The sequence below is a fragment of the Carlito syrichta genome, unplaced genomic scaffold, assembly GCF_000164805.1.
Source record: "Carlito syrichta isolate Samal-C Ts95f unplaced genomic scaffold, Tarsius_syrichta-2.0.1 Scaffold101933, whole genome shotgun sequence".
In the NCBI taxonomy this organism is placed as follows: domain Eukaryota; kingdom Metazoa; phylum Chordata; class Mammalia; order Primates; family Tarsiidae; genus Carlito; species Carlito syrichta.
In genome coordinates this window covers 387916-414689 of record NW_007046029.1, presented here as the reverse complement: position 1 = coordinate 414689, position 26774 = coordinate 387916, and the positions used below count along the sequence as shown (strand labels likewise).

General features: G+C 42.9%; 1 protein-coding gene across 1 annotated transcript in view; it reads right to left on the bottom strand.

Annotated features, from left to right (window-relative positions):
- The window catches only part of LOC103267066 (IQ domain-containing protein H-like), a 76415-nt gene that overhangs the window by 21567 nt on the left and 28074 nt on the right, over positions 1–26774 (bottom strand). Inside the window, exon 6 of the mRNA XM_008064674.2 lies at positions 12668–12784. Within this exon, the coding sequence (XP_008062865.2) occupies positions 12668–12784 (117 nt within the window). The remainder of the gene's footprint in view (positions 1–12667; positions 12785–26774) is intronic.

Genomic DNA, 26774 nt, shown 5'->3' with positions numbered 1-26774 from the left:
CAAGCAGCAGTCCCCAACCTTTTTGGCATCAGGAACCAGTTGGCAGCATCATCGCCTCAGGTCCACCTCATATCATCAGGCATTAGATTCTCATAAGGAGTGTGCAACCTAGAACACTTGCATGCACAGTTCACAATAGGGTTCGCGGGTTCCTGTGATAATCTACTGACACCACTGATCTGACAGAAAGCAGAGCTCAGGCAGTACTACAAGCGATGGGGCTGTAAATGCAGATGAAGCTTCACTTGCTGGCCTGCTGCTCAATTCCTGCTGTGCGGTCCAGTTTCTCACAGGCCATTTGGTCCACGGCCTGGAGGTTGGGGACTCTTGCCCTAGAGAATACGAAAGTGAACAAACAAGAGAAAAGATACCAAGGCTTCTTTCAATTCAAGATGAATGCCTTAAAAGCATGCTGTGATGGCCTGGGCAAAGAAAAACTAATTCCACCTGAAGAGATCTGGGAAGGCATCTTTATGGCCAAAAAGTGGAGTATCTAGTTAAATGAGATACATGGTGTTTCCTTACTTAGTCAACTTAACGCAGTCTAAGTTAATTACACAGGTCTTTAAGAAGTTGTTATTCAAAGTCATTAACCACATACACACAAAGAAATGCAAATTTTATTGGACCCTAACAGTGTTGAGCACTGTGCTTGAAGTCAGAGATACAGTCCTGGCCCTCAAAGGAGCTTATACTCTAGTAGGGGAAATTTCCATCTTAAAACTACCAGCTCCTCTTCTCGGTCTAGTCCTTGAGTTAACAAAGGACTTACTACTACTTTGACATTTTACTTCTACCCAGAACAGAGCAGAGAAATTTCTTCATCAAATTCCCTGGCCACTGAGGAAGCACTCTTTGACGGGGTCCCAGAACTGCCCCTCATTGCAGGTCAAAACCACCACCAGCAAGGCTCCCTGGGCGATGGTACAGAACAAGAATTTTTAAAACTAGCTTGGATGCCACACTGGCTGAGTTTGAATCAGGACCTGTTTACTTTTAGGTAGTAACTTTGGACAAGTTTTATTTAACTGCTTCTGCCTCAGCCTCCCTAAATGTAAAATGAAAATAGCAACAGTACTAACCCCTTAGGGTCACTGTGAAGATGACATGAGATCACCCTGGAAAGTGGACCTAACACAGGGCGCAACTCAGAGACTCCCTAGCACTCATGCAGCATTTCCTGAGCAGATGGTGCATTTATGTTGAATGCACAGCCTGAAGCAGAAGCAGTTAGGTGACCTGCAAGTGTTCCAGAAAGTGGAGGTTGTGAGGGATTTATCTTCCTTTCTATTAGGTTCTGCACTTGAAACTATGGGTAAATGGAATACTGAGCCCAAGTTGGTAGAAAGATGGTGACAGGCATGTCTTCCAGGAGTTCGATGTTTAGATGAAATGGTAATTCCATAAATTAAATGAAATTATAATTCCACAAGTAAGAAGGCTACAGTTTTGAAAATTCTTTGCTGAAAAAGTCAATCTTCCCCCCACCTTCCAAGTTATGGTTATGTTAAACTAACCCAGGCTGGGCATGGTGACTCACACCTGTAATCTCAGTGCCTTGGGAGGTTGAGGTGGGAGGATCACTTGAGGCCAGGAGTTTGAGACCAGCCAAGACAACATAGCAAAACCTTGTCTCTACAAAAAAATTAAAAGATTAGTTGGGCGTAGTGGCATACTCCTGTAGTCCCAGATACTCAGGAGACTGAGGTGGGAGGATTGCTTGACCCAGAGGCTGAAGCTGCAATGAGCTGTGATTGTGCCACTGCACTGCAGCCTGGGCGACAGAGTGAGACTCTGTTTCTAAAAAACAAAAAGCCAAATCTAGAAATAGGTATAGAGTTCCTCTTTAAGTCTTTAAACGTGTGGAGAAGACAATGCTGGGATATTTTCCTACGGTCTCTTCGGTCACTGTCTGTTTTCACTCTGTAACTCTCCTGACAAGCCTTACAAGGATTGGCCTTTTCTTGAGTTAGAGATAGAAAAGGCTATAACACATTTTAGTTTTCATATTTGCTATAAAATTAAGAAATTGCAGTTTTGAATGTAGTTTCCCATGTTAACAGTATCTAATCACCACTTACGTGGCCACTTATTGATCTTTAAATAAAAATTCAACTACAGTTAGATAAAACTTAAAAAAAAAAAAAGAAATGGAAAAGGGCAATCTGGAACTCAGAAGAGAGTTTTCTTAGGAACAATCTTAATCAAAATGTCTAGGTCTCCAGGGGAGTTCATGTGTAGTAGAATGTAGGAGTCTTAGTACATTTGATTCTAACCATTGGAGATATCTGGGCCTCCCACCAGCTAGACATGGAAAAAGGAGACTCCGTTTGCTCTAAGTGGGTCCTAGGGTTTGGGGAAACATGGGGAGATACAGGAAACAGGGTTTCTTTCCTACAAATCTCCTAAGAACACTTCCCTTGTCTCTCTTCTTATCTGTCTTTCCCCTCCTAATATATTGTTTGTTGCAGTCAGGATTTCTCCTTCTCTGGATGGTGTACCTACTTAGATGGGAAGTACAGACCAGTGACAAGAGGATGTGCCACTACCCGACCCAACTTTGAGTGTTAAACTAGAAAAAAAGACACATGATCAGTGAGGTCAGGTCCATGTAGAAACCGATTTAAAAGACTCCAGAAAGGAGTGTAAGTCTAATTAGTGTTATCAAAGACATAAGACATCAGCTGGAGGAGGGTGGTCTTTTACAGTAGGAAACTGGTGAGAAGGAAGGCATTGGTTAAGACCTCCACCGGCTCTTATTTCAGACAAGATTTGAACCTGGGTTCTACCACTTACTCATTGAATGATGGAAGCAAGCAACTTAATTTCTCTAAGCTGAAGTTTCTTCACCAGGGAAATGGGGATATCACTCATTCCACTGGGATTAATGCCATCTAAGCTGCTCAGTACAGCACAACATAATTCACAGTCAAGCCCAAGCAGATAGTGGCTATTTGTTATAAAAAGTTGAGTCAGAGTCAGAATTTCTCAGTGCCCACACAGCACTCCCTCTACAGGGATATGCTCGTGTCCCGCTGGCAGGTGCAGCTTCACAGATGGGAGCATCAGACTATGAACGTGTGGTGCTGCTCACCGTGAGACTGTCCAACTCATTACCCTTAGTCAGTTTCCCTGTTCACTGGGCAGCTGTCTAACTGGGCATTCTGTGTACTTTCTAATAAGAACAAAATATGCTCATCAGATCAGACTGACTTGAACATGCAGGTCTGCTGGACCATTATTGCTTTCCCGGGAATACATAAAGAGGCATTCCAGTTTGTACATCAGTCTCTTGTGAGTTCAGCTGCACCCAAGAGATTGATCAACTCTGGCAAAATCAAATCTCTAATCCTGTAAAGTGGAAGGTTACACGTTGGGCTCACTAATGTAAAAGCCATCTAGAGGGCTCTAAGTAGCCAGCCAGCTCCCTACAAGACACCAGGATTATCATATCGAAAAGCCAGGCCTCCTCCTGTTTCTAAAACAGACATGTTGACCTGTGAGATGGGAGTGGCCTGGAGAACACTTTCTTTGAACTACCCAGGGAAGTAATTGGCACCAAGACAGAGGGTGAGAGGTGCTGAGAGGAAGTCTCTGCCATCCAGCTAGACTGGCCAGTTCTGAGTGGCCACTCAGGAAAGTACAGAGGGCTGCGTCAAATGGCTAGGGAGGGCACTGCCTGTAGAAAGCTAATGAGGCAGTTTCATGAACACCTGACAGGTTTAGGCGATGATGCCATTCAAGAAGGCACTATTGCTTTGTAACCAAAGGGAGAGGAAATAAAGTTTCACAACCAAGGAGGACATCAAGGGACTGCACTTGTTCAGGCTGCCCTTCAGGGAGAGCAGCTGTGGAAGGATCTAATTTCAGAAGCTGTCTGTCTGCTTAAGCCCTTCCTTCTATGATCCAGGTGGAGACCACACAATTAGACTGCATTCCAGGCTATTCAGCAACTGGCCTCCACATCAACCACATCTTTTGATCTTCCCCTTCATAAAAACTCAAGATGATCAGTCACAGCTCTGAGACTTGTCCTGCGACTCACTGTTTTCTACCTGTCTTGGCTCCTAATGCTTCTGGCACTTAAAGTGCCGCCCCTTCCTCTAGCCACGCCCGCATTCCTCTAAGACTGACCTTAAGGCTCTTCTCCACCCATCAGTTACACCCATCACCACTTCATCTCCTGGAGAGACTACCCATCACCACTTCATCTCCTGGGTCCACAAGGACCAGAATGAGCATTCAGCTGGGAGACACATCACCAAGGCTGTGGCCCTCACGGTGACTCTGAACACACCAGTTGAACTCGGTATACAGATGAGGAATCTCAGTCTTGAGGGACTAAGTGATGTATCTGAGAGAAATTGGTTTACAGCAGTGGTGGAAGGCAGGATTGAAACCCAGGTCCTCAGACTCTCCGTCTATAGCTCTTTCCACTAAAGAGTGCATGTCTACTTTCAGACCTCATAGCTGCCAATCACAAACAGATTTATTCAGGTTATTGTGGAAGACACCAATGAAAGTAAAAAGGTTATACAAATCTGGTATTTTGGAGCTACAATGCCCCAACTTTATCAACTAATGAGAAGACTCTGTTCTCAATTAACATCTTCTGGGTTGACTTTACATGTTCTTTACTGTCTTGAGAGGCTATGCTTTTTTTTTTTTTTTTTGAGTTGGAGTCTCACTTTGTTGCCCAGACTGGAGTGATAGAAGAGCAGCAGTAGTTAGAAGCATGCATCTCATATTTTTACTCACAGAGATGTAATTCTTATAGAAATCTGCCTGGCAGTCTAGATACATCCACTTTCTGGTAGATTCTCTGTACCCTCAACTAAGAGAAGTGAGTATTTCGTCTGTAAAGAACACAGGTTTTTGAGGCTACTTCTCTGTTCTAATGCACACTCTGCCCCACACTGGGTATTTGTGTGAAAGAAAAGATCCAGCATGGAGCGTCTAAGTTTTGGGGCATCATGGATCCTTTTGGTGGCCCGGTGAAGCCTCTGGGCTCCTTCTCAGAATCATGCTTTTATAAATGCATAAAATAATATACACAAAAACCAATGATGGTGAAATAAAGTTCTGTCCCTGGAGCCCTGTGCCTTAAACCGGTCATAGATGTGACTCAGGCTCCCTGTCTATCTACTTTTTGGCTCTTCTAAGTGGAATTAATTATGAGACTAGCAACACCATCTATTAGTATAACTCAAGTCCAAAGCTCAAGTCATACCGTGAAAGGCGCAAATGAAAAATGAGCCGCAGGGAGAGGCCTAGTCCCGCTAGCAGGTGACTGTCAACCGGGAATGACTTCCAAGCAGTGTGAGGCACTCTTCCTAGGTCCTCCAAAATCCCTCTTCTCCCTATCCACTCAGGTTTGTAATCTCTTAATGGAGCCTACCTCCTTTGTTTTAATTAAGTAGAGAATTTGTTCTTGTTAAAAAGTAAATGTTCATGGAAGAGGTAATACTCAATGCCAAAGATTTTCAGATTATTTTCAGCAGTAGAACCTGTTTTTCAAATGCAACCTGAAATAGAATACTGATATGTAAATACAAGTTTTACAAGAATTTAGTATGATTTTACATGTTGAACCTTATATGCATAAATAAGTATATATAGTAGGATATATTTATATGTATATATTTATAAATATATTTACATTATATATTATATAAATATTTACAAACCTGTACTATAAATATTGACATAATAGATCTCTGATTATATTTATATAAATATAAATCAACACTAAAACAATGAGGCTGTTTTGATGAAGGCAAATCGTGAAATCACATAAATAATCACTGTAGCCTCGCATCCATCATAGCATACAATGTATTTATGTACTGTTTTTGCTTGCATGATGAGGAAAATCCTGAGGGGAACAGATAAAGTGATTTCAACTAGTTAACAATTTGTTATGGCACTTATAATCTCAGGGTTTTCTTCAATTAAAAGGATCCAAAAGTTTTCAAGATTAGTAAGATTTTTTCATTTCAGAATAAAATCACTAGTGATATCTAACAATTGCTCATTTTCTTAATGATTAAGGAATAGTTGACAAGCAGTCATTTAGGGGAGATTTGACAAATAGATTTCAGAATTAATTTGAATCCTGACTCCCCTAATTTACTGAATCACCTTAGGCAAATAGATTTATCTTAGTTTCAGTTTCCTTATCTCTAAAATGGTTATAAAAATAACACCTACTTTATGGGTATAAAAGTTAAATAAGATAGTGTACATAAAGCACTTCGTATAGTGTCTGGCAAACTAAATGAAAGTCATTATTATTGAAGGGATGAATGACCAAAATTACTTTTCAAATATGTCATGTAGCATTTTAAGATATTCCATCACATTCCATTGAAATTTCTTTTCAGGTATCTTGGCACCCTTCTCTTTTAGATATTCACTCAGAGTTCCCCAACCATCTAACTTTTGTTTCACATGTTGAGTCCTGAGAGTATGCTTTTCTGTTGACTTTCATCTGTTTGTGTAGTTATAAACAAAGTAACATTGCAACCCTGAACTGTCAAAGATTATATAGCTCATTTCAAATCATGTAAGAACCAGCTTAAACTTAAACTGAGCAATGAAACAATCTATATTGCTATGTTATCACAATGCAACATGTATTATCATAATTGTATAGCTGATAAAACATACTTGTAATCGTGTTGCAGCAAAGCTAGGCACCACAGAACTTGTCTGGCTTTTAACTGATGGTAGCACATGTGTTCCACTATGATTACCAAATAATGTTTATTGAATGAGTACTAGAGGCCAGGCACTGCCTTAAGACCTTTAGATGTACTCACTCATTTAATCTTTAATCTTGGCTTATTTATTTGTGTGATTATCATAGGAGTGTATATGAGCAGAACTAAATTTCAAAGTATGACTGCTACAAAGCTACACCTTATCTAATAAGAAAACCTTTAAAGGAAATTCAAATGTGTTCTCTCTCTCTCTCTCTCACACACACACACACACACACACACACACACCCGAGTAAACCTGACAGCACAAATTAACCTACTAATGATCCAGTGCATTAAAATTCGGTATTGTTCTTTTTTATACTTAAAATAGCTTAAATATTTATCATAAAATGAAAAGCAAATTAAATGCCTACAAGCCTTTTGAAACTCACTGGAGTTCTCTACAACAATTTAAAACCCAGAGCATGAAGTCCTCTTACTTATTTATACTAGAGTGTGAAAGGGGTCAAATCAGTTTCTTTTCTAAAAGCACAGGCGTGAGGAAGGGAGAAGGGAGTAAGAGATTTTTAATACTACTTCATGTTTCTGGAAGGCAAGCAGCTTATTAGGCACCTATTGTGTGCCTGCAATGGTAGCATATCATCTGTAAGTCCCATGACACCTTTGTCCAATAGGCATCATGACTCTGGCTTTACCCAAGAGGAAAATGAGGACCTGAGATGTCACCTTGCTTACCTAGGGCTCAACCACTGGAAAGCAGTGGACAGGACCCAGACTCCAACCCACTCAGCTCCAAACCCAACCCCCATATCACATGGCCTCCCCATCTTACCTCTTCCATTTACAAACCAGAAAAATGAAGAGTGAGGCAGAGTAACTTACTCCTAGAAGTAGCTAGCTAGTTAGTGGCCATGTTGTAACAAGAATCCAGTGGATGGGGGATTACTAGGTGAGTCCCATCAAATGGCCCAGAAGGAGGGTTTCCTAGGCAGCCAGGAAACAGCACAACCATGACTGCACGTCGAGACTTGACATCAGGCTATGTAGCTTCCATGCAGAAACAGAACAGAGGAAAGGCCAGATCGTTCCTCTCCTCAGCACCCAGGATGTGTAAAACTCTGCTAGGTGCAGACAGACACACAACAGACAGTAGGGTCCCCGTCCCCGTGTTTGTGTGAGAAAGAAGGCATCATCATGGGAGATATCAAATGGTATCCCTGGAAGGCACCCCCAAAATTCTGGCTCTTTCCGCTGATCCCTGCAATGCAAAAGTTTTACATGGCAATATCAAATAATGGCACAATGCAATATATGACAACTACCAGTAGGAATGACTAATGTTTTTCAGAGCACTTCTTGTACCAGGACCATTGCTAAGTGCTTCAAATGATCTCATTTAAAGCTCAATATAATCCTATGAGATGGGTACTCTTATCATGGACATTTCACGTGAGGAGATGGGGACCGCTCCTGGGAGGTCCCTTCTAGTATAGCAAGGAATCACACCAGGCAGTCTGACCCAGAATCATTCTGCCAAGAGCTGACATGCTTTGAGTTCAACACAGGGTTGGTCTGGGAATGCATGCAGGATCTTAGCTCAGAAGCTCAGGAAAAAGGGCATTCTAAAAAAGTGAGAGCCCACACTCAGCTGGATTTCCTGTGAACGCTATCTGATAAGGACACAGCCTCTGACTGCCTCTGCCTACTCTCAGTCAACTGGATTGGTGGGAGAGCCGGACACAAGCCCAGGGCGCAGGGCATCCTCATCCTCAGCCTTACCCTGCTCCAAGCCAATGCAGGGCTGAAATTCCAAACAGCAGCACACCAGGGCAAGCCACCACCTCCACCACCACCCCCGCCATGTTGGCGGAGCACATGCTACAGGCTAGGAATCAGAAGAAACATGGATAACACGGCTTTTCTGGAAACTTCCCGAGCAATCTGAAGAGAGGGCCCCCTTTAAACGAGAGAAGCGGGTTACTGTGCGCAGACCCTGGGTAATGACTGCGTATCATAAATAGAATATGGCATCTCAGAGCTTCTTTAAAGCGATTTCCTTTTGTTCAACTAATTTAATTTACCAAATGCTCCTGGGAAAAGGGAGGGGGGGCCAAGATGCTGACTCCACATTTCCTGAAAAAAATCAACGTTTTTCTTTTGAAACTGCTCTCCAAGAAATCACAGCTGACTGTTGTCGGCTGGCTCCCTCCAACTCCACCTCTGTCAAAATTCTGCCCCAGCAGGTGCAAGAAAGAATGGATGCAGAACTTGAGTGAATACCCACATCTGTTTTTGGAAAAAGGGAACAGAAGCAGCACAGAAGGAAGTAAAAGAGATAATTGCTGGCTTGGACCACAATCCATTTCACTTGTGGGCATCGGGCCAGCTTGCGGCAGGCGGAACAGCGGCCCATCTTATTGGAATTCGGGGCGGGCCTCCACCCTTGTCCGGAGACAGCTGTAGACCAGCGGCCCGTGGCGTCCCAGACAGGCGCCGAGTGTTGACAGCGAACGCTGACGCGCACAGAAGCGGCTTCGTCTGCTTCCACTGCACCCCTGCCTGGTGGAATGACAGTCAATCTCCAATTCCAGATGACAAGAACTGGATAAAAACTTAAAACAAATGGTGACCTTTCAAAAGATTAATTTGTTTACCAACACAATGCTCCCTCTTTGTCATCTGAGATGGGGGTGACCTTCACTTTTCCATATCTAGGCTGAAGGATGCTGACTATAGTCATCTGTTAAGTTCACTCCATCTCAGCAATTATTCCCTTTTTTATTTTTAGTGACAAGAAGGGCTTATTAATTCACTCTGCTTCTTGTTATGGTTTATAAATGCAACAAGCACATTCTGAATTACTGCAGTGTAACATCAATTTGTTTAAATCTAATTCTGCTATCGTTGCCAAATTATGTTGTGACTGTAATTGTGGCCATATGCATGGGCTTAAAACACAATCATGTTTTGAAATTGTCCTTTTTCTCCACCCCCACCCACCCCCACTCCTTCTTCTTGCGCCTCTTCTAATCATTTGACATGAACACGACTGCCTCACTTTCCATGACTTTATCATTTCAGAAATGACTATGCTTTCAGTGAGACAGAGATGACTATGTATACCCCAAGTGAAACAGTAAAGAACGAAACTATGATTTGTGAAGTGTGGTCGCTACCCAACTAAGTTTGTGGAAAACACTGCATAACATATGACTCATAAAATCTAGAAATCATAATGGTATTAAATTCAACCTCATGAATAAATAAAAGATTCTAAGTTTACATTGCATTATATATTTATTTATTTGGAAAGTGGGACCAAAGAACTGGTATAATTCTACAGCAACTCATTTCTTGCCAAAAAGAAAAATGTTTTTATGATTTTTTTCTAGGTCATAACACTTATAATCAGAGTTATTTGTGCAGCAATTCAAAGCAATGTTTTGTTCGGCTATTTTGTTATGCATTCATAATCGTTCTTTTAAAATCCATGCTAACAGATCCATGTTTCAAGCCTTTTAAGAAACACTTTTTATTTAAAACAAATAAATCAAAGTCAAATTTTCTGTGGATCTTGTAACGTGCTGTGTTACTAAGCCTAGCTGCAACTAGATGTGGTGAGCCAATGTGAATGGCCCAGGGATTCCCGTCTCCTCACCCCATGAGGATCCACTCACATGCAAGTGAGAGGGAGGTTTGTTACTCAGTGGCAGCTTTAAGATATTGACAAAATCGCCAGGGAGTTCCCCATTAATACCTTTTTGTACATTCATTTTACATAACAGAGTTACAGAGTTTTGTGTCATGAATGTTTAGGGTTCTATGTGCTTTCCATACACTAAATTCCTTGCACCAGCCCTCATTATCAGGAAGGATGCGTCTTCACAAGATGGAGAGAATTCCAGTTTCTAGGACTGAATAATGTCAACTGGATACATATTCAAATCTGCACTGGCAAGAATGCCTAAGATTATTTATAGGCTTTTGACAAGCTGATTGAGTTTCATAAGAAATAAGGAAACACATGGCCCTCGGCAGCCAAATAATAATCCCCTTTGAGTGTTTGGAGTAGTTCTAAAACGATTAGCCTTGATGCTGCTTTGCTAATTAACTATACATCACAATGCTAGACACATGGCTCTAGTTTGGGTAAGTGCTTTTAAACCCATTTTTGTAAGTGGTAAATCACAACTTCAATTATTCACAAATACGCTACATGATTGATTAAAACCAAATACCTGAATACTTCTCTCACAGGACTTTGAGCACAATGCTTCTGTTTTAGATATTCAAAATGAAAAATACTGTTTTTCAGTTAGTACCATCATATATCAACGTCAAATGATAGGGTCAGCTTACTACTTTCATCGAAAGGCCAATAGTTTGAGCAAATACACATAATGCTCAAATAATTGCTCTGGTGTAGATTTTTATGGGATCAAGTTTTATGAAAAAACGAATCTTTAATATAGTAAATGATTGTGCATTAGCTATATGTCATAAAAGCGAAAGTGCTTTCCCAAATCCTTTTTGCTCAAAGTACATAAACACAGTATCAAGGCACGCATTCTGTTTGGAAATTAGAACAAATACCAGCAATGACTAAAAACCTGCCGCAAATTTTGAACTCCCCATTAATTCAAGTCTGAATCTTCATACAGATTCGTAAGGCAAAGCATAATCCTCTCTAAAGAGGTAAGGCTTTTAAACTTCAATGATCATCAGAAAAAGTTTGCATGAAGGCCACAGTTGCCCTGGGCTAGAGTCCTGGCGCTCCTCCAGTTAAGACAATATTAACTCTGGGTTGAGGAGGAAAACCAGCAACAACAAAGAGAAATCTGCTTCTGTCTGTGCAACCAGAAAAATAAGATTTTTATTTCAAGGGCTTTGGGCTCATGGGAAGCAGATAAAAACCCTTTCACATTATTCACAGTGACATTTTAAGTAAAGGTTCAGCGGGAATAAAAATATCTAACTTTCGGGTTATTTCTTGGGCTATAAAAGTATTTCTATGATAAAGTGCTCTTAAACCAAACCTGTTAGAATGACATAAAGCACAGATAAAGAAACTGAAAATCTATTTCAGAGTTATATGAACGCAGTAGGCAGTTCACAATGTCTACATAGGAAATCTAGAAAATTAATCTACGAGATGATTATGCTAGTTAGAAATGGCATTGTGATGTAATCCTGAAATTAATCTTGCTTTTCATTTTGATTTCACCAGTGCATACATTTCAGAGCTTTTGAGAGAAGTCAAAGGTTAAAAACGTATTTAAAAATGTAGAGATGCCACCTCAGTAATTGTTTTTAGCATTAGAAATGATCTCAAATAATTTCCCAGTTACAATGAAGCATTCCTCTTCATTCTAAGAAAATCCCACAGCACAGTGGGACACACTGACAGCAAGTTCATGGCAAAAACAGACACAGACTCGAGCTCCCTTCACGCAGGTCCACGTTGGAGTGTTTTTCCCTCTCATTATTTTGCTGACATAAAGGATTAGTCCCTGTTTGCTTCAGATTTAGAATAATATTCTTAAATATTTGCATATGGTATGAGTACACAGCACTGAAGCAGACAGCACTGATTCTTCTAGTGGTAAACCTACTATCAAATAAAATATTTAAAATTTCTCTATTAATTCTTTTTGTCTGTAAATTATTTCCTCCTTGTTAAAATTATGGTAATAGATTAGGAATGTCAAATAAATACAGAAATGTGAATGAGCTACAAATAGTTCTTTTAAAATAGGTTTACATTTTCTTAATCATTTCTAATTATAAACAGAATGGAAGCCACTTGGTTCACCCCCCCCCCCCAGAATTCCAAAGACAAAAAGATCACAGCCTTACTTAAAATCTACAAGATAGCTTGCACTGCTAATAAATGACTAATTCTTACAAAACATCAAGAGCTCGTTAAAGAGCTCATTACTTACACGGGCTTTTCTCTGGTTAATATGTGGCAAACTGATTCCATAGCTGGCCTTTACAGCAGCTCTGTGGTGGCTGTTTTCTGGATCTTGCATGATTTTTACATTCAAGCCTATCTTTTGCTGAAACAAAGAAACAATGCAACTTTCATGCCGATGAACAGAAATGCTTGCTAACATTTGATATCCTTAAAGGAGTATAAAGTTCTTTGAAAATAATTATTTTAATGTCATCACTGGAAACAAATGTATTTGGATCTTTTATTTCGAATGCTAATCAGTCCCTTTTATTCACAGAAAAGGAACTTTCTGCAGATTTTACTTGAGATTCGATTGCTCACACAAAGTACCCTCAGGCACCAAATATTTTCTCAGAAATCATGCTAGAAACCAACCGAAGTGGACAAAGGACTAGATACCTGGTCTTGATTTATTTTTAGCTTTCCAGGTCAAGGATTTCATCAATGAGGTCTGTACTACAAATATACAAGTAGAGGGCTCCCTCGGTCTGCCGATATGGCCACACTCCTCCAGGGACGTTTCCAGGTAAATCTCCGTGGAAACCTGGTAAATTTACCACAACAAATGTATCTACTCCTGCACAGTGATTTGGCTATTTATAATGTGTACTCTCATTAGAAAAAATAAAAGCACCTTGTTCAAACCACTTACTCCTTAATTTAAAAGGATTCAAATTAGTTACTGTTAAGATGCTTAGAAACACATCTCAAGAGTGGCCAGCACAGAGGTGGGGAAGGGGACTCTGGGTGGGTGTCAGGACACCTTGGTGCCAGCTCTACCATGGACTGCTGAGTAGCCTTGGGTAAGTCCCTTCACCTCTCTGAAAGTCAGCTTCTTTATTTGTAAAATACGGTGGCTAGACTTGGAGGGCCCTTTGAGGGACTCTCCCCAAGCTCTGGCATTCTAGGATTTGAGGCCAAAAGATAACTTGGCACTTAGTGAATAAGACATTACCAAAAACTTTTGAAGCTTTTGTGACTTTTTTACCATGAAATTCACTGCTTCGAGGTGTGTGATTCGGGGATCTTAGTGTGTTCACAGCCATCACCTCTATGTAATCCCAGAAACATTTTCATCACCCCAAAATGAGACCTTGTACTCACTAGCAATCACCCCGCCTATTCTCTCTTCCCCCCAGGCCCAGGCAACCACTCATGTGCTCTCAGTCTCTACTGATGTGTAAACTGAATAATATAATATGTGATTATTTTTAAAGAAGGTTAGAAGTATGGTGAGCAACTTAAGAATCTGATTTCCTTTCAGTGAAGTGTCTTAGTTCTGAGGGTGATTTGATGTAGTTGTTACCATGGTCATAGGAACGAGACAGGTTAGTTCACCATCCAGCTACCTCTTTGACTAGCTTGCATAAATAGCCTGTGCCTAAGGTCAAAGTCAAGGAGGCTTCAAAAATATCTGCAGAATGCACACTAGATAAGCTATTTCCTAACACACGCTTCAAACCTTCCATTTTAAGTAGCATTTTTTCAGCCAAATTGCCACATAACTGCCCTCAACTGTCCACTTTATTGAACCCATGCAGGGACACAGGTTGCAACAAGGCATGTCTGCCCTTCCCCTTGAGGCCCGTGTGATGATGCTTAAAATGATGCAGTGCCTAATTACAAATGGCTTCTGTGGGCCACCCTCACCCATGGCACTGCTCCCATGTGTCTGCACAGAAGCTGAGGGCCTCTTTTATGGAAAATAATACCTGAATGTGATGTTTTCCTCTTAATTAAACTATCAAAATAATTTCCATTCTACCAAGAATTGTGAAATTGCTAATATGTATTATAGTGACTGGATGTGGTTTCTGTAATTAGGGTGTTTTTCAAATGTGTATTCTGGATACAGAACTGATGGTAATAGCTTCATTTATCATGTCTGAGCTTTGTTAGAACTTTTGAATTCTGGATCATGGGCTCAGTGGGCCATTGCAGTTTTCTGAGTTGTATTATGTTCCATCAGTTTCGTGTGGCCATAGGACTGGAGCATGGAGGAAATGGCCAAATACAGAATCTCCACTGAAGCTGGCCTAAAGTCCAGCCGTGTTCTGTCTATGTTTAAATTTGGTGGCACTGGACATAGATGTTTTTGAAAAGAAATCAGTGTGTAAATATAAACCCAGAAGAAATGATAGTTGTAATGCCAATTCTTTATTGTTGGCTTCGAAAGCATTAATTGGAGGCTAAAAGATAATTGTAAATTATTAATATTCTCATATTTACTATTTTAGCTCCAAAGCATGTATATACACCAGCATAATACTATGTAGCACACATGAATTAATTTCCCCTTTCAAAACATTTCAAAGGCATCTACATTTAAATAATATTAACATATCAAATGGTTTCACTGAAAACCACTACCAAATATGTTCAAAACCTAGATTTTCTTACAAATTATCAATAGAGATGCATGAAAAAATACTTATAAGCATAAGCTGCATTATCAGACCCAGTAATAAGATTTTTCAAGAAAATCAATGATCGATTTCAAAAACAAAAACAAAATTAATCATTCCATTAAGCAGAAAAGGACTCTCTGGGAGATGATCATTTTTTACCAACAATAAGATAAATATCAGAAATAATTTCAGAAATTTTTCCTAAATTGGTCAAGAAAAGATAGCAATTTATTTAATCTATCTTGAGTCACTAAACAATCTAAACTTTGTATTCTCCTTTGATAGTAATTACAAGCAGATATATCAAATGTGACTCTCATTTAGTCTTTGGTTTGTAAGAACAAAAGTTATTATCAGAGCCAATTACTGTTTTACCTACATGGCTGCACAGAAGCAGGGAGCTCAATTTTCATCTCATCAGTGATTTTGTGGTATTTATTTTATTACTATGCCCACAAAGCTATATAAGAAGGAAATAGCTTATGCTATTAAAACTAGGGTTGGAATATAAGAGGCTAAGGTTTCTTCTAGAAGAATATCTGAATTAAAAACACTAGGCAGCATGTAATGCCAGCTCCCCAGACATGGGCAAGCCATAAATGACACACATCTGAGCAGTAGATCCCACACAGAGTAATCAAAATGGAAATGCTTCACAAACAAAGTTGTGAGAGGCTATTTACTAAGTTACAGTACTAGCAGCGGTAGTTGCTCCAAGTGGCGTCTTCTAAAGTGGATATTGCTTAATTCATATTCCCACTGGTTAAAGACGTCTGCTGTTTAATCTCAAAACCAGAGAAAATAAAAATAGTAGAGCAATGCAGTCGCCTTCAGCACTCATTCTCTTTGCCACCTTTTATGAAATGGAAAGAACAACAGACTTGAGCGGGTCGGTCTCAGTTGCACACTTGAAACACTGGTGAGCAACAACCACCTTCAAGGAGTGGCTTGTGAGGCTCAAATGACTCATGTGTGTTAAGCATCTTCTAGATTATCAAGTACTTTTCAGAAGCCAGCGTGAGCGGGGCCAACCAGGGGTTGAAACACTTCAAACATATAAAGCCCCATAAATTCTTAAGAATAGTCCCCTTCCCGCAAAAATATTAATACATTAGCTTAAAATTTGATAAATGAAGGAAGGAATTAAGCATTTATTCTACTTTTTCCTAGAAAACCATTTTTCAGACTCACCAAAGAGTAGCTAAGGAAAAGTTCTTCATAGAAGTTAATAAATGCAAAAAAAGGATAAAATTATAAGATCACATTTTGCAAGCCCCAGTGAAATAATGTACGTAGGTAAATATCAGAGGTTGCTACACCACGGGGTGAAGGGCGGTGAAGGGTTTTCTAGAAGATCAACCAAGGTGGTAAAACCTGGAGTCCTCATCTATTTCAGGACCAATGAAAGAGAAGGAAAACATTGCCTCCTTGTGCGCTGTGGCAGAAAGTCCACAGCACATACGTGCAGCCTGCACGCACCACTGCACAACAGGAAGTGCTCCTGCCCACAAGAATGGAATCTGAGGAAGCTTCTAGAAACCACGACCCATTTACAAGAAACACTGGTGACAGAGGGACATGCAAAATGATACCACAGGATTGCAATCAGCCCAATCCGGACTATGGGAAAACCTATAAGACGAATGGTTTTTTCAACAAAAAACATTTTTTAAATGAGAGAAATTGTTGCAGACAAAATTAGAGACAACTTGTTCATATTCTGATTCAAACAACAGTCCCCAACTTTTTTGGCATCAGGGACAAGTTTCAAGGAAGACAATTTTTCCACAGATGGGGGAGTGATTTGGGAATGACTCAAGTGCATAACATTTATTGTACACTTTATTTTTATTATTGTTACATTGTAATATATAATGAAATAATTATACAACTGGCCATTTAAAAAAAGAGGTGCAGGTGGAAGTGGTAAATAAAATAATGGGTGAGCCACACGCAGAATAAAATAAGTGTCAGATTCTGACTTAAAACCTGCCACCAGATGCAGCTGTACGATTGAAGTATATCAACTCACATGCCATTCACTGATAGGTTTTTGATATGAATCTGCAAGCAATTGATTTGCTATAGTCTCTATGCAGTCAAACCTCACTTGCAACCACTCCCCAGTGCTAGCATCACCACCTCAGATCATCAGGCATTATATTCTCCTAAGGAGCATGCAACCTGGATCCCTCGCGTGCCCTGTTCACAATAGGGTTTGCGCTCCTATGAGAATCTAATGCTGCCGCTGATCTGACAAGAGGCAAAGATCAGGCAGTAATGCCAGCAGTAGGGAGTGGCTGTAAATGCAGATGAAGCTTCATTCACCAGTCACTCCTAACAGGCCGTGTGCAGCCCTATTTCTAACAGGCCGTGGACTGGTAGCAGTTCGTGGCCCAGGGGTTGGGGACCCTTGTGATAGGTGACTTTTCAGCCCTTCCCACACCTCCCCCCGAGTCTCCACTGTCCTTTATGCCATTTTCTATGTCTTTGCAGACCCTTAGTTTAGCTCCCACTTATAAGTAAGAACATATGGCATTTGGTTTTCCATTCTTCACTTTGGATGATGGTCTTCAATTTCATCCAAGTTGCTGCACAAGATATCATTTTGTTCTTTCTTATGGCTGAATAGCATTCCATGGTGTGTGTGTGTGTGTGTGTGTGTGTGTGTGTGTAGGTGTGTATACACACCTAGAGGTTGTACTAATTTACATTCCTCCCAAGAGTGTATAAGTGATCCCTATTCGTTGCATCTATGTCAACATCTATTGCTTTTTTATTTTTAAATAATGGCCATTCTAATTTCAATAGCACAAGGGAGGGATTGGTGGTCGTGGGACACTGCCAGGGAAGGGAGGAAGGAAATGACATGACAGCACAAAGGGTACCTGATCCTAAACAAGGGGAAGTGAGGACCAGGTGGAGGTCCAAATTTTACCTGCACATACATTACTTATGTACCTGTACTTATGTACCTTATGTATCCTGACTTGTACCCCACATCTTTATAATAAAATAAAAAATAAATAAGTAAAGGTTCAGAAGCTAAATAATAATAATAATGGCCATTCAACTTATATAAGGGATACCTGGTTGTGGTTTTAATTTGCATGTCCTTGATGATGAGTGATGTTGAACATTTTTTCATAGGTTTGTTAGCCATTTGCATATTTTCTGTTGAAGGATGCCTGTTCGTGTCATTTGCCCACTTTTTAATGGGACCATTTTTTTTTATTCTTGCTGATTTGTTTGAGTTCTTTGTAGATTCTTGATGTTAGTCCTTTATCAAATATATCGTTTGTGAATATTTTCTCCCATTCGGTAGGTTGCCTATTTACTCTGTTGATTACTTCTTTTGTTGGGCAGAAGCTTTTCAGTTTAATTAAGTCCCACCTACTTATTTTTGTTTTTAATAAGTCATAAAGATGTAAGTAAAATACAATGATGCATTATTTTATTATTGCTTCAGCTCCAATGTTCTGTACTCCACAGTTTCCCTTCTCATCTCCCAGTAGGGCTAGAAGATCACTAGGCAGAAGGCCCCTAGGTCACAGCACTGCCCAACTCCAGCTGCAGTCTAGCTGCCTCATGCCCATGACCCTGAAGACTCGGCTGCTCCACTCAGGTGTGCCCTCCAGTTGTCTGATTCCTGCAGGAGTCGAGTTGGGGTATAAGAGAAGGATGGGGGCAGGGAGGTAATGTTTATTCAGCTCCATGCCAGGCACCAGAAAGGGTGGGTGTTGTCAAGTTCAGCTGACTTGACTAGTCCTTAAGATGATGAGAAGGAGCATGTGATGTTGTCACCACTCGGACAGTGAGGATAACTGGTTCGGTGACTTCTCAAGTCACACAACCGCGAGTAGGGAGATGAAGTTCAATTCGGCCTCTGACCCAAAGCCTCTTTCCATCACAACACACTGCCACACTACAGAGAAGTGTCAGTTGACATACTTCCGATTCGGCTTCCTGTTGTTCTGTCGGATCCTTTGCCTTCTCTGGCACCCACAGGCCCTCCTGGTCACCACTAGACCTCTGTCACATCCCTACGCTGGGCTTCTTGGCCTCTGGTCCATCTACTACATGGCCACCTGCCTCTGGCCATTAACTGAACATGTCTCTCACCTTTAACCTCCCCTAGTTTCCCTTAGGGCAGTCTGACCTGATACCTCCTGCCATCTTCCTGACTGCCCCATCTCTTTCCAATTGAATGATCACCAGTGTCCACATGCAACACAGCGCTCCACCTGGCGAGGGACACGCTGCTCCCTCTTTAGGAATGTCTTCTCCTCTCCTCTGCAGTGTCTTCTGGGGACACTTTTCCTCTAAGTTGAACATTGCTCAGACACGGGCTCCTCTGAGAGGTCTCCCCTATCCCCCATCTCTCCTTCTCTACTCCTAGCATCATTCATTCATTCACTCAAACATGTATTGAGAGCCTATGAGTGCCCCAAGTATGTTAAGCAAAATATGCCAGGATGATGCAAGAGAGAGCAACAGGGGCTACCTTAGGTGTGGTGGTCGAGGACAGCCTCTGAGGAGACCACAGTGAGACAGAGACCGAGTGAGGAGGCTGCATCAGTCATGCAAGGTCAGGGATGACAGAGGAGTGAGACGGTGATGATGCATGAGTGGATCCAGCTGTAGAGCTAAGGCTTCAGTAAGAGGCTGGCCTTGATAGGGAACACTGCCTCCATTAGGACAAGGGACAAGACACAGCACATAAATCTAGACATAGAGAGACTGGTGGATTTGCTTAGAACTAATTTGTCTATATGTGACAGAAGACTGGGAGAACATTGTTTAGATGAGACAGAATGTAGTCCTCTCATGTAGATGAAGTCCAGAGGCAGGCTGTTCAGGGCTGGTATGGAGGCCTATAAATTGTTAGGCATCAGCCCCTTTCCAGCTCAGCCTCTGTTAACCCTAATGCGTGGGCCTCCTCTTCTCAGTCTAACATGGTTGCTAAGAGGTCTAGCCATCACTGTCTTATGCCAGGCAGCAAAATAGAGGAAGGGGAAGAAAAGGGTCAAAGGGCACAAGTTAGTTATCATTTGGGAATGTTTCCTGAAAAGTACCCATAATACTTCCCCTCATGCTTCATTACCCAGTACTTGGCCATGTAGCTATGACCAACTGCAAGGGAAGCTGGAGGAGTCTGGTCTTCATACTGGGCAGCCATGTTTCTAGTTAAAAAAATCAAGGGTTTCATTACAAACGAAGAGGGAGACGAATCTTGGGTCTACCTGCAGACTCTGGCTCAGAAAATGAGGCAACTCTCGTCGGATTGCACTTATTTTTTCAGTGAGCATAAAAGGAGATCATAGCCAAAAGTCAGGGGAGACAAGGGTGCTGGAAGTTTGCAGGACAAGGAGAAGGTTTAAGGCAATCATCTCAAGGAATGAGAAAGCGACTTAGCTACCAAAAAGAGACCGCGTTTCTGGGCCGAGTGGAGTACTTCTTTGAAATCTAGGGTTACAACACCAAGGTCAGAGCAGTCAGCACCATGGTGGGGCATCCTGCTGCCATGTTCTGGGGCTTCTACACCAGCCACAGTAGCTGGTGAGGTGGATCAGGCTTGTGCTCTGCCTCCCAGGCCCTGTGGAGGGAAAGACAGACAGGGTGTTTGCAGGAGAGATGACGGTGAGCTGCCGAGTCAGCTGGAAGAGATCCGACACGTTTGTGCTCATGTGCTCGAGGCAGACAGTTGGGATACTGGGTCACTGCTCAGAGAAGCCACTGGAGGCCAAGTTCCTTTCTTCTTGTTGCTCCACAACCCGCAGGGGGCTGCCAGTCACCCTGGTTGCAAGCTGACTGCGGTAGTCCCAGATGTCATGACTATGTTCAAGGAAAAGGGGGATGGGAAACGGGCACAGGCACACGCCAGCTGTGACTACCCCCACTGTCAGAACAGTAAGACATCCCCAGACTACCCCCGTAGCCTGTGGCCAGGCACTCCATGGACAGAGCTGGGACATGTGGTCCCGACTCACTGCAGGGGAATCTCAGAAGTGAGTACCCTTCTTCCTCAGGACACGGTGCCCTCCTGAGTAGAAGCACAGCTGTCAGGCACAGAGGGGGCGGGGACAGGTACTGGTCAGGGAATGGACAATTTCTGCCTAACCCTGGCACCTAACATGGCTGAGGGGGAAAGGACAGTGAAACAAAGTGATCAGGAGTGAAACAACAAGAGGTGGGGGCTGCAGGTTCTTGCTTGTTGAGGCGTCGCCCAGGGAGTACCCCACACACGAGCTGGCAAGCAGGACAGATGGCACCCCACACACGAGCTGGCAAGCAGGACAGCTGTGATTGGTGCAGATCCTGAGAAGGTGCCCTCAGCGCTCAGGACAAAGCCCAGCACAAGGTGCGCCGGCCCTGCCACAGTTCTCTGCACACCTTGAACACCTGTCTGCAGATGGTGCTCCTACAACACCGGGACCACAGCTCGTGCTCAGCCCTTCAGGTGGGCACAGGGTGGAAGACACTCCTTCGTTAGCTGTGTTTGTGCGACTCTGACAAGCTGCCACAGAGATGCAACATCGGTTCACAGTGCTGCGTGCCAGAGGTGACACTGTGGCCAGTCTTCACAGCCCTGGGCTGACTGCAAATTCCACGACTTCTCTTCCTTTCTTGCAAGTGGGTTTTGTGCTCCAGAAGTACCATGGTGCTTACATTTTGAGCTAGCTTAAGATGTCTTAATTTGCTTAAAATGTCTTTTAAAAGATGACATTTTGATACAGTGTTATCTACCACAAGCCAGTCTAGCAAGTCATGGTGGAGACTCTAGGGTTTCAGAGCCACAGAGAGCTGGTGGCCCAGAGCCTCAGGCCCCTCAGGACCAACAGCCCCAACAGACGCCTTCCCAGACTGTCAAGAGCAGGTATTGAACTCTCAGGGTGGGTAATTCAGTCAAAGAAAATAGGAAATTATGAGTTCAACCACATAAGACCAAAAAACCCTAGTATTTTTCATCATGCCCCAGAGTTACATTGTGTGTCAAAAGAGGCAAAAAGATTCAACTTCACAAGCCAGGGTTATAAAGACAGCTGGTCATCATTATGCTACACATACGTCGATGGCTGAGGGTGACCTGAAGGAATCTCAGACTGTGCCCAGAGAGGCTTGGACTCAAACTGCATGGAATGGAAGTGTGTGTGGCATCTATTTCTGTTCCTTTTAAAGATTCTGTGATGCATTTTTAACCTGGAAACCTCCTGTTACTTGGTTTGACTCTTATGACTTGTGGTATCTCAGAATCCAAGAAAAATCAAAGTTTCCACTGCAACACTCTGGCCCTTGCACTCAACGCAGTCTCAGAGCTCCCGTGCTCTGGCCTGTGCCATCCCATGTGATGAGGTCATCCTCAGTTGCTGTGCCATGATCCCGCCTGCAAGGAGTATACTCAGTTGCTACCGGGCACCTCCTTGTGGAGAATCCACATCATCTGAAACTGGATTCATCCGGTTCCCCTGCTCCCACCATCATGCTAACACGCCTGCACTGTCTCCCATCTGCCATCCCGGTGAGTGGCATCACTGCCACCCAGTCCCATGCAGGACACATGGAGTGGTCCCTCCAGTTCTCTTTTATCCCCTAATCAATCACCAAGTCCTGCCAGCTCAACCTCTAATCAAAACAGGCCTGAGAGCCAGCTCCTCTGTCCTCATACTCATGGTCACTGTAGTCACCTGGGTCACCATCCATGGGCAGGGGTGCTCCCAGACTCTACCTCCAACATCAATCTCGCTTTCCATGCTACTGACATAATGGTCTTTCCAAATCACAATTATAACCACACCCCTCTCTGATTACATACTTAAAATCAAAACTAGCTCTCTTTGCCACTGACATGAATTCAACCTGTCCCCGTGATGTGACCTCAGCAAGCTGACCAAGTCCAGTCTCCCTTCACTCTTCTTCAGCCTCATGTCTCATCTCTCCTCAGACAATGCTCCCTGTGTTAATCCAAGGAATTCACAGGGTTCTCCCCAACATATGCTCTTGCCTGTCCCCATGCCTTGGCACCTTCCCTCCGTGGTAACACCTCTCCTCTGCCATGTCACCTTGCTGACTCGGCCCAGGCGTCACTGCCAAGGGGAAGCTCTCCCTTCCCTGGCCGTGGGTCTGCTCTTTCTCTTTGGTCCCAGGGCACACAGGGCTTCTCTGTCTCAGATGATCTGTCAAAACTTCTGTCTATCATCTCCTTCAACATCTCCTTAAAGACACAGGACAGTGCCGGAAGTCCAGTGAGTAATCCATGTGTTGAGTGTCTGAATGACTTAATAAATAAATGGATGCTTGGATGGTCTGGGGAAGTTGGTATACTCCTGTTGTCCTGAAGTAATGATTAAAAGCAACCTCTTTTCTTCTTAAAAGTGCCCTGGTTTGGACAGTAAGTTAGATTGTCATTCTACTCATATATATCTTTTGAAAATGAGTAGTTCTAAAACATAACACGCCGTGTACCAGATAGCTCCCACTTGCCATTGGGAAGCGTGGACAGAAGGTGAGGGAGAAGGGGGAATGTGAGGTCGGGGTACCTGCTCTCTCCTCGACCCCAGCAGGTGGAGTGCCCCTAAATGCCGTGTCCCTTAAAGCTCACGGGCACTGACAAGCCATGCCCTCTCTACACTCTCCCTCCATCATAGGCAGGGGTGATCATTTGTTTAGTTTGGGTACCTGAGAAGATACCCTAACACAGAGCTGTGCACAGGAGGTCTATCGGTGACAGACTGCTCTCGGGGTCAACACCTGAGAGGAGGGAGAGTTGAATTGTGATGTCACAGCAAGGTCCTTGGCTTATCCAACAGGAGTCCTGGCACGACGGCCCTTATTTTTGCCCCAAATTGAGACGGGGGTTGGACTTTGTATCCCACATCAACCAGTCATTAGAGCTGGTTCCCCTAAAGAGAAGGGTAGTCTTGGCTCCCTTTGGCAAAGCCCTGGTAGGGTCTTGGCTCTGATCCCTCAGCGTGAACACTGCAGACAGTTGGGGAGTGAGCACTTCAGCCTGGGAGGGTAGACCTGGGCAGGACACGATGGTGACCACTAAACATTCCCCCCTTGGCCTCTCAGCCCTGAGGTTGGGTGTGCCCCGTTGTTGCTAGCTCTAGGCTTTCTACATTGTTTCTCATTTCTTCCACCCTCTTCTCATCCTGGGAAATGGTCCTCTTATGAAATTCTCCTCACATTACCTCATTAGGACAGCCTGTTTGTAGTCCCATTAATATCCCATGCTTCTAATGGCCAAGTCCTAACTGTTTATGTGAAAACCTACCTTCCCTCAACTTATGAGATTTCATGTAACAATAAGCACACATAAAGCAGAGCGCCTTCTGTCCCATCTCATGAACAGTGTCACCAATCCCTGCCAGGTGCCTGAGCTTGGATCTCACCCCAGATCCCCCTTCATTTCCTCTGACAACTTTCACCTCCTCACCTCACTCATGCTCAGGTCATCACCATCTCCTTCAGATCTTACCCTGGACCCCCTTCCTTTTTTCTGACCATCTCCTTCAGATCTCACCCCCATCCCTCTCTTCCTTTGCTCTGACATCCTCTACCTCCTCACCCAACTCATGCTCCCATCATCACCATCTCCTGCTTGTGCTATTGCAGCTGACCCGAAATTAGTACTCACTCCTCTAAAACCTTCATCACACAGTGCCAAAGTGATATTTGGTGAGGAAGGAAACACCGTGCTGTCCCTTGTCTGCTGAAGGCCCTCATGATCCCCATCGTTCTGGACCCTTTCCTGGGCCCTGAGAGCCTGTATCCACCAACCACACTCTCCAGCCCTCCTACCTCCTGGACCGTGCTCCACTCAGACTGGCCTGCTCTTGTCCTCCCAAACTCCTGCTGTCTCACCCTGATGGTTCCTCTACTTGGGAGCTCACCCCAGCCTCCTCACTGGGTCTCTCACTTCCACTCCGGCGACCATGCACCCACCCATCTCTAGGCTCCACCTCTGAGAAGTTCTCGTTGAACTCCATTCTCCCAGATTCTGAGTTGGGTGTCCTTCTATGTGCTTTCCCAGTACTGAAATTTTTTCACAATTTTATCACTGTTGCCAACTTACCTCTTCCGTTACTCAGTGTAATGCCAACGTGGCATAGCTGCATTTCCAAACAATGTAACCCTGCTTATGTTTAAGAAACCGAAAAGCCTGTGGACAGAATGTTCCCTCTTGACCAGGTAAGACCAACAGGGTCGGACAGTCAGCTCGTTCGACCTCTGAAGGTCCTACAGCCTCTCATAACACACGTTCCATACTAAAGGGCAACCCCTTGGCAGCCACAACAGGAAACGTGGGACCAAAAAAGGAGAGAGCAGGGACGTGATCTGAATTTGGGGAAATCTCCGCCATTCCCAGAAAAGACATGAATCATACTCCCCTCAAGTTCATGTTCAACCCCTTCATCAAAGAAACCTTGAATTTCAACTCCCTCACTCCCACTCTGAGCAGCTAATTCGCGAACCACAGAATTAAGGCCAGCCCTGCGTGACCCTGCCTTCAGTTTCCTATATTGGCTTCCAACACTGCACGGAGAAGAACTCCATTTTGGGGTCAAGCCGACTTTGTCGGGAACACTGCCACGGATACAATCTCCATGAGGACAGGAACACTGTTGAGCTGCTGGTGCCTGAGAGAGTGCTTAGCACAGAGAAGGGCATCAAAGAATATGTGATAAGTGAATACATTGGTTGACTAACAGGTACAGACACGGTTAGCTAGAAGAAATAAGACCTAGTGTATAGTCTATTGTACATGTCAAAACAACTGAAAGAGAATAAGTTGAATGCTCCTAGCATAGCGATACATATTTAAAGTGATGAATGCTCCAATTACCATGACTTAATCATTATACATTATGATGCATGCATCAAAATATCACACGTATCCCCCAAAATATGTATGTCTATTTTAATGTATCCATTAAAAATGAAAATAGCATTTGGCAAATGAATACACTGATGCTACACAGCTCTCTGTTTCTCAAGTTGAGGCACAAGTAAAGAATGCTTCCACGCTTGTGTGACCACCCACAAGGCATCAGACATCGCCCACTAGCCTCAGGCTTTGGGGACTCTGCCCCAGAACCCGCAGGGCCACATGCTCCCTCTTTTGATATCATGGATAGTCAACAGAAAAAAACTCAGAAATATGATGTCATATTTCATGTTAGATATTATCCCAAAGTTTCTTGATTTTAAAATAGCATCTATTTTATGCAAATAATATGAACATAGCTTTTTACATAGTGTTTATAAACAACAGGCAGCTTTCATTTCTAATAATCCAAAATGTCACCTGTTTCAGTAAAAGCAAGAGATTCATAATCAACCCAAACACTGTACATCTGCACTTGTGCTTGCTCTGTAGACATTACCACCAACAAAGAGAAGAGTGGGGAAGGACACAGACTGGCTGTGGACACTGGCAGCTCATGGGCATGGACAGCCTGGCAGAGGATGGGGACACAGCCTGCTTTGCCTTTTACATCTTCACATCGTGTTTGCCACTTACCACAACAAGCATATGTTACTGATACATTTGAAGGAAACATTTTAAACATGAGTATTTTAATAAGCAAAGATAGAGTCTGTGTTGATTTTGCCCATAGTTATCTGCAAATCCAGAAAATAAGACTTTATATCCAATTCTACCAACTGGTATTTCATCACTGA